Here is a 9,391-nt window from a genome sequence, read left to right as displayed (position 1 = left end):
ATCATACAGCTGCTGACTATTGTTATATTATAACAATATTATATTATATGACTATTATTAATTTTTATATTGACAACCGTTGTGTTTCTAGTGCTATGATTTATTTCTGTAAGTATTGCACATAATCATAACATTATACTTTTCTAACATTATTTTTTTTTTACTCTTTAAACTTTATACTATTAATAATATTACATTAATACTAAATAAAAATTACCAATATTATTGTAAAAATAGAAACAAGATTAATTATTTTATTATAATGTTACTATTTTTATTATACAATCATTAAATTATAAATGTTTATAATTTGTAATATTGATAATATAGTATATACATTTAAATTGTTGTTAATTTATTTTTTAGTATTTTTAATAATTTTTTTCTTAGGATCTGCTAAAAACCGGTCCAATATTTCACGAACAACGTCATTGATTTTGTTTGAAATGTTCGAATCTTTTGTATCTCTAGTAGATGTATGAATTTTAATACTAGCTTCCGCATGTTTCCATCTAGTATAAAAATTCACATGTTATAGTCCATAGTTTTTTACTAACCTTTCATCTGACGGAATATCTTGAATTGTACTAATTTTGTAATGCTGAATAACATAGTAGTCTTCACAGTGTGGTGCAACAGGACATTTAAAAGTGTATGAATTATTTCCTTCCTTCATTGTTAATGTGTTCAATACATCATTTTCAACTTTCCCTTTTGATATCAAATCCATAAAAATATCCTTGTATGATTCCGATTGCTGATATATGAAATAAAGTAACATTTCAATTGATATTAAAAATGTGTGTGTGTGTGTGTGTATGTGTGTGTGTGTGTGTGTGTGTGTGTGTGTGTGTGTGTATATAATATTTTAGAAATAATATTAATTATTACCTTTCCGATCTTGGTCTTTTTACTACCAGTTTTTGACTCGCCAACATTTTTCTTTTACTGATTTTTGGTTTAACAGGTTTTACTGAATATGAACTTTCCTGCTATTATTTAATAAAATATCAATAATATAAATATAAAATTATGTTTTGTATCTATTATAATAAATGTACACACACACACACACACACACAAACACAATCAAATGGGAATACTTACATCTTCATTTGATGAGCTTTCGTCAGTAACATTGGTATATGAAGACATTGTATTTTTACCTTTAATAAAAATTTACGAGTTAAGATTTTTAATATACTAGTTTTTAAAACTTGTACCAGATCAAAATATATTACTTGTTTTGTAGTCTTGTAGCGGTTTTGTAATGTTGAGAAGCGACGACGCATCAAGTCTAGTAAATTATGTTGAGATTTAACACTGTCTATAATCAATGCATGCCGACTGCTTATATACAATCTAATAAGGTTGTATGAGTGTGTAAGTGATCATCGGTTTATGTATTATTGTCAGATAATTATAGGTATAAATAAAATAAATGTAGTGTACTCATTTTGTTTGAGGCTTTCCACATTTAATTAAACATAAAGGTCCTTTGACCAGATTACCTATGATAATTTATAATTTTAAATAACTTTTACACATATATATATATAATGAAAAAATGTCTGTTTGCAGTTTATAATCAGTTTAATATTATGATGTGGTGTAATATTGCATGGTTATTTTATTATCAGGTAAACTGGTCTGATTAATTAGGTATAAATAAAATAAATGCAGTGTACTCATTTTTTTTTTAGGCTTTCCACATTTAATTGAACATAAAGGTCCTTTTATCAGATTACCTATGTTAGTTTATAATTTTAAACAACTTTTAATATTGCATGGTTATTTTATTTTCAGGTAAACTGGTCTGATTAATTAGGTATAAATAAAATAAATGCAATGCATAATTGTGTTGCACATTGTCATCATTTGATTAGATTACCCACTTTATTCAATAATTAGTAATGATTTTTTATATTTGTAAACTTTTTATCTACATATTAATTCCAATTTTTTATAAAAAAAACATCAAGACCTATGTATAATAACTGCATCAGCGTGTCATCTAATATTAGAAATTTATTAACTAGTGCTAATGTGGTTCAATGATGTTCTGTATATTTTCAATAAAAATGATAGTATATATAAATATAGATTCATTTTTCATTGAACTCTAGAGTTTGTTAGGTCTATGATTACAGTTATATAACTAATTCTTAAATAATCTGTGTATGTATCAATTCATTTTTTAACTACTACCTATTCAACGTGAACGTGCAATTCAAGATTTGTTCAGCAAACAAGTAGATTAATACCTACTATTATAAGTAAGTTATGAATCAAATAAAAATAAATATGTTTAACGCATAATTTTTAAATTTCAGTGAAATAAAAAATCAGATTAATAATGAAATATAAAATATAACTAATTCTCAAATATATATATATATATATGTATGTGTCAATTCATTATTTTTACTACAGCCTAATCAACGTCGACAAACTGAACACACATTAACAATTGAAGATTTGTACCATAATCAAATGAATCATATCAACAATAATATGTAAGTTAAATGTTAAATGATTAATAAAATATAAAATAACATAATATTAATATTTTTTAATAATATAAAATTTGAATAAAATAAAAATATTAATAATTCAGTGTCTATATCATGATCAATTTCAAATAAAATTAGTATAAAAAAAAATAAACTTAAAAAATGTGAAAATTATTGTAAAAAATATTATTTTATTTTTTAATAATATATTATAGGTTAACTACTGTAACTGGTATGAGACTATACATAAAAATCGAGTATAAATTGAACTAAACTAAATTATTATAATGTATTTTAATCAATACAAATAAAAAAATAAATATTATGTTTGTGTTTTTACTTTTTTATATACTATATTAAATAGATGAAAATATAAAATACTTATGTTGAATATAAATGTTTTATATTTTCAGACAAAAACCGAAAAATAAAATAATAATTATTGATTTTGAATTCACAAATTATCGGCGTACTGATTTCATACTTATTTCTGCAGCAATATCACAGACTCATATTAAATCAAAAATTGAACGTATGCAAGGTCGACCTTTGATAATATCGCCTGATGGAAGAATAACATTAATGAATAATTATACCTATTTGAAAACTAGAAATTTGTTACTAAACATTTTTGAAAAGAAACCAGATCAACTTCAAACTATAATGAATGAATTAAATTTAGCTATGGAAACAAAAACTTCGAACTTAACCAAAAACTATTTAAAAAACTATCTTAATTTTAAAAATCAAAATTCAATTATTTTACTATGGAATGGTAGTTTAGATAAAAATATTTTATTGAGATTAGATTTTAATACCTATATAATGTTGAATATGACTGCATACGATACTGATAATAATAAAATATTTTATTTAAAATTAGTTAATTTTCAAAGTAATGAAACTATTTTAAGCTATAAATTAGGTTATATAAATAAAAATGGCAGATATTTATCATTGAAAGAAACTCATGATTTAATTTGTGATCTTAACCATGATATTACTTTTATACACGACACAGTTAATGATGTAATATTAACGAAATGTATTTTCAATTACTTATGTTCAAAAAATAATTATCAGAAAATTTTAAGTAAAATATGCATTGCACTTTAAAATTGAAAATTAACCTTTATCTATAGAGTTATACCTAACTTAATATTTTAACATGAATATATTATAAATATCACTATCATAAATCACATTATAATTTATAATTAGATTATGACTTGTAATAACATGCAATATGCTGAAAAAATTAATTTAAAATTAATAAAAAACCTTAATCTTTCAATGGTGAATGCTAATTATTGTAATGATAATCATATACTATTTAATATTTAATTTAAATATTTATATGTAATTTTTTCTTATTTAATTACAGTAAAATGCAGCGAAATTTAGTAACAAAAAAAACACGCATGAACATAATTGGAAGCGGACTCATTCAGTTAGATCGGTTTAAAAAATGTTCAAAAACTTATGTCTTAAAAAATGATTATAATTTTATAGACTTTATCAAATTTTTTGACTACGGTTTTGATACGATAATTTGTAAATTAAAAAAAATGACGCAGCAATCAAGTATTAAATTTAACTTGTATCTTGATTGTGTTTACGTGCATGTGTTAACACAGGAACGCCGAGATATTTCATTTAAAACCGAAAATATGTTAGCGTTTACAAATTCAAATTTCGAAAATTTATTAAAAAAAATGTTTAATAAACTTATTAAGGAAGAATCTGACTTTGTCACTAGAGGGAGTGGATGGAGTTTAGACTCAATTGATGTCTTACAGTTAAGAATTAATATTGTAAACCCGTTAAATGAATCTAGTTATTTAATTTTACCTGACTCAATACGTAATAAGAAAGCTGTTATAAATGTAAAAAACAATGATGAAAAATGTTTTAAATATGCAATTTTATCTAAGTTTAATAATCATTCAAATAAAAGTCAATTTAACAAACAATATTTTAAAATGCTTGAAAAGAAAAGTGATTTAAATTTTCACTGTATCGATTATCCGACACCAGTCAAACAAATTAAAATATTTGAACGTTTAAATTATGTGTCAGTTAATGTTTTTAGTTTAGATGATACAAATGTTGTTTTCCCATTATATATGAATAATGTAGAAAGTAAAAATCATTTCGATCTGCTTTTGATTAATCGTGGTGAAACATCGCATTATTGTTTTATTAATAATTTCGACAGACTTATTCGTAGTCAAAAGACAAAACATAAATCTAAATTAATTATATGTAAAAGATGTTTTACAGTTTTTAGTAATACTCCTTGTAAATATAAATTGTGGGGTGTTAATGTATTAAAAAAACATAAAAAAAATTGTGGAAAGCACAAACTAGGAAGACCTGTAATGTTTGAAGACGATGATGATGATTTTATTTATTTTAAAAATTTTAAAAGAACGAAATACCGATAGTAATTTATTCTGACTTTGAATGTTATTTAAAACCTAAATTCACCAAGCAAAATTGTAAAATTAAAACACTGATAACACATAAACATAAACCAATGAGTTATGCATATTACGTGAAAATAGATTATAATATTATACCTAAATATTTAATAAAAAAATATAAAATTCCTACGAAACTTCATGTTTACAGAAATCAAAATGCTGCAAAACATTTCTTAAAGACCATGATAGATATAGGTACAAAGGTTTATAATCTTTATCAAGTAAATATACCTATGAATAAATTAACTAATGACGAAGAGCTTAAATTTCAAAATGCAAAAATATGTGAATGCTGTTCCAAATCATTTAAAAAAAATAAATTAATTAAATTAAGAGATCATAATCATTTTACAGGACGTTTTAGATCAGTTGTTTGTTTAAATTGTAACTTTGAATTGTGTAACGTTTCGTTTCTACCGATATACTTTCATAACTTAGCCTATGACAGTCATTTCATTGTTCGTGAACTTGGTTGTAATGAAAATGATATTCATGTAATACCTAATTCATCAGAAAAATATATATCGTTTAGTAAATCAATTCAAGATAAATTTAGTATAAAATTTATTGACACATTTCGTTTTATGTCACAGTCTCTTAGTTCATTAGCCGATAATTTATCTGATGATAAAACTAGATTTAGGGAAACCTTAAAAATATTTTCTCTGTCGACTTTAAATTTAGTTACACGTAAAGGTGTGTTTCCTTATGAATATATTGATCATCCTAGTAAATTAAATGAAACATGTCTGCCACCAAAAAAATCCTTTTATAATTCGTTAAGAGACGAAGATTTAAAAACATTTAATTTAAAAACATTAGGAGAATATAGTGATTTATATTTAGCCACTGATGTATGTTTACTTGCTGACGTTTTTGAAAATTTTAGAGATCTTTGTTTGCAAACACTTAAATTAGATGCTTCACATTACATGACCACCCCAGGATTTGCATTTGATTGCATGTTGAAACATACTAATGTCCGACTAGAACGACTTAAACAATACGATTTCCAATTATTTCTGGAGAATGGATGCGCGGTGGCATTTGTCATTCGGTTAAAAGACATGTAAAAGCAAACATTCCTAATATCGAAAATATTAATTATGATTCGAATAAGCCTGTAACGTGGTTAGCTTACCTGGACTGTGTAAATCTATATGGAAAGTCTATGCTATCCGCTTTACCTTATAAAAATGTTGAATGGTTTGACGATTTATCTATAGATATAACACAAATTGAAGATGATGCTGAATATGGTTATATTTTAGAAGTAGATGTTATTTACCCTAAACAATTACATAAAAATCATAACGATTTTCCATTTTTACCAGAAAATAAATGTCCACCAAATTCTAAAGTAAAAAAACTTTTAACAACTTTAGAATCAAAATTTAATTATGTAGTTCATTATAGAAATTTAAAACAAGCCATTGCCAATGGATTAAAAGTAAAAAAAGTTCATAGGATTCTTCGTTTTTCGCAATCAAAATGGATGGCACCATATATTGAGTTATGTACAAATATGAGGGTAAAGTCACGAAATGAGTTTGAACGTCAATTTTGGAAGTTTTTGGTTAACTGTGTGTTTGAAAAATGTATGGAAAATGTTAGAAAACGGATGTTAATGACACTAGTTTCTAACGAGAAAAAAGCTCATCGTTTAATGTGTAAAGTAACATTTAAAGATAGAACAATTTACTCAAAAAAATTAATGGCAATTCATATGAATAAAGAAAAAATTAAGTTTGATAAACCTATTTATGTTGGATTTGCAATATTAGATATTTCAAAAACGATAATGTATCATTTTCATTATAATATAATGAAAAACGTGTATGGAAATAAAATTGATATTGTATATTCAGATACTGATTCACTAGTTTATGCAATTAGAACTTTAAACTTTTTCGATGACATAAAACATAAATTGTTTTTTTACTTTGATACTTCAAACTATCCTAAAAATCACTATTGTTATAGTGATCTTAGAAAAAATCAACCAGGGAAATTTAAAGATGAAATGAAGTCTGAAATATTATTAGAATTCATTGCTTTACGTCCTAAACTGTATGCATATAAAATAAATAACGAAGAAGTAAAAAAAGCTAAAGGTGTAAAAAAGTATGTGATTGATAAACACATGAAATTCAACAAATATTTGGAAATATTAAATGCTTATACCAATAATTTATCTGATCAAAAAATATGTAAAACTATGAATTTTATACAGTCAAAAAACCATTTTGTTTATTCTAAATCTGTAAAGAAAATTGCTCTTAGTGCTAATGATGATAAAAGAATTATTATGCATGATGGTATTAATACTATTGCATATGGCCACTATCTTTTAAAAAAATAGTACATATTGTATTTTATTTTTAATCGAATAAAAGTGAATAATATGTAAAAAAAAATGTAAAAATTAATACTAAGTAAATTAAATGTAGATCAAATAAAAAAAACATACAAATAATACAACAAAACATTAATTAATTTTTATTATCATTTCAAAATTCATATTTAAACAACTAACTATACGACATAAGCTGTATAACATTATATTTTTTTTCAGAATGCACAAACCTATACTTTATGTAAAACCAAATATTCGATCCAAACCTAAAATACCAAATCTGATGGAAATCGATATTGAAAATCTTAGGGAACTGTATTTTGATTTAGATAGAGGTTGCTGTATTTTAAAACGTGATAACTGTAACGTAAAGTTGTATAAGGATTGGAAAATTGCTAGAGGCTTAGTGGTTAAACGTCTATCAGATTTAATACAATTATGAAGTATATACAGCATTTAGTATACAGTTATTAAAAATAAAATAAATTAATCGATCATAAAAATTGGATCAATACCGTACATTGTAATGATGAGATGGTTTATAAAATCTGAACAATAGGTATTGATTGATTGATATATTTCGTTTAATTACAAATCCACTTATTAGCTATTTTAAAGTGTCGTTTACATTTACCCACGAATTATGGCTATTGTCAAAACCTAACCATTTAACATATAATTTGTTTTTATGTTTTTTTATTACATGTTCAATGAGAAAGGTATCGGGAAAAAATGTTTTTTTTAATTCTTGTACATAAAAATTTCCTAATATTAAATTATTTAAACTGTCTTTTAGTTGATACGTTAATGGATCTGTATTCAAAACTTTAGAGATAGTGAAAACTTCTGTTGTCCAATTTGGTGTATAACCTTTACTAAAATTATGTTTATACTTTGATATTCTTACTTTATCATTAATTTAAAATTTTAATTTTTTTGATGTACTAATTTGTATTTTTTTTTTATTTATTGTAATCGGCTTGGTCCGAGCTTCGTGTGGTGTACATTTTATTGTTGAATGTTTTGTGTTATTATAATTATATACTAATTTTGAAATTGAATTGTACCAATTCCATGAACCTGTTGATGTAAAATGTTTGTACATTTTATTTTTTATAGTTTTTATTACACGTTCGGCTATCCCTGCCTTAATACTACTGTATGTTGAATAATGTCTAATATTATATTTTTTCATAACACTTTGAAATTCGCTATTATAAAACTCTGTACCATTATCTGTTTGTAATAATTTTGGTTGATTTTTTTTTAGTATTTTTATTATTCCTTTTGTACATTCCTTTGCTGTTTTATTTTTCAGTGCTTCAAACCAAAGATATTTTGTATATGTATCAATAACAATTAAAATGAACTTAAAACCATTATTCTTTCTAGCATGTGTCTGCATATCAATTAAATCAGCTTGCCAAAGATCATCTTTAAATCGAGTTATTACACTACGTCTAGGAAATATTTTTCTCGCTGGTTGATGTAACTCGTTAGCTATACTTTCTAAAATTGTCATTATATTATAATATTTCTCTCACATAGTTCCTCTAAAATAGATATAATTTCATTATTAACACCAGTATTACCAACATTTTTTGATGATGACAAAAGATTTAATCTAATTACTAGTTCATTCGGATCATCATAATAAACTAATTGTGTTTGTGGCAATACATCTTTGTATAAACCATTACCTATCTTAGACTCAGGTGATGAAGTAAAATTAAACATCTTTGCAGTCATATGATCCGTAGACGAAGAACTGTTTGCTGTTTGATTAAAATCAAATGGTTCATTTTCTTTCGTTATTTTTCTACGTTTAGCTCTAGATAAGCTAGAAGGGGTAGAAGATAAAGTATTGTTAAATGATGTCAAGTTAATTCGAGGAGTTGCAGTCTCATTAATTTTAGCTATTTCTTCATTAAACTGTTTTTCCTCAATTTTAATCCGATCGTACAGTGGTTTTACAACGGTCATCCATTTATGGTATCTCGAGGTTCTAGGCTTCCCGTCTGCTTTTAAATGGACTC

At 24.4% G+C, this 9,391-nt stretch overlaps 1 protein-coding gene and 1 pseudogene across 1 annotated transcript; one reads left to right on the top strand and one right to left on the bottom strand.

Annotated features, from left to right (window-relative positions):
- Positions 1–355: 355 nt before the first annotated feature.
- Positions 356–1,246, bottom strand: LOC132939536 (uncharacterized; annotated as a pseudogene).
- Positions 1,247–1,822: 576 nt separating this feature from the next.
- LOC132938891 (uncharacterized) lies at positions 1,823–8,795 on the top strand. The gene is made up of 7 exons (XM_061005881.1): positions 1,823–2,276; positions 2,434–2,516; positions 3,898–4,834; positions 5,593–5,728; positions 5,846–5,979; positions 6,120–6,359; positions 8,748–8,795. Exons 2-7 carry the CDS (start codon positions 2,494–2,496, stop codon positions 8,793–8,795), a joined length of 1,518 nt encoding a protein of 505 aa, XP_060861864.1. The 5' UTR covers positions 1,823–2,276; positions 2,434–2,493.
- The last annotated feature ends 596 nt before the right edge of the window (positions 8,796–9,391 follow it).

This window comes from Metopolophium dirhodum, chromosome 2 (assembly GCF_019925205.1).
Source record: "Metopolophium dirhodum isolate CAU chromosome 2, ASM1992520v1, whole genome shotgun sequence".
Classification (NCBI taxonomy): Eukaryota; Metazoa; Arthropoda; class Insecta; order Hemiptera; family Aphididae; genus Metopolophium; species Metopolophium dirhodum.
This window is presented reverse-complemented; position numbering and strand designations above follow the sequence as displayed.

Coding starts and splice junctions, on each gene's coding strand:
- LOC132938891 (XM_061005881.1), top strand. CDS start 2,494: ATGAATCATATCAACAATAATAT. Junction 2,517..3,897: donor AATCATATCAACAATAATAT/GTAAGTTAAATG, acceptor ATTTAATTACAG/TAAAATGCAGCGAAATTTAG. Junction 5,980..6,119: donor GCATGTTGAAACATACTAAT/GTCCGACTAGAA, acceptor GATTCGAATAAG/CCTGTAACGTGGTTAGCTTA.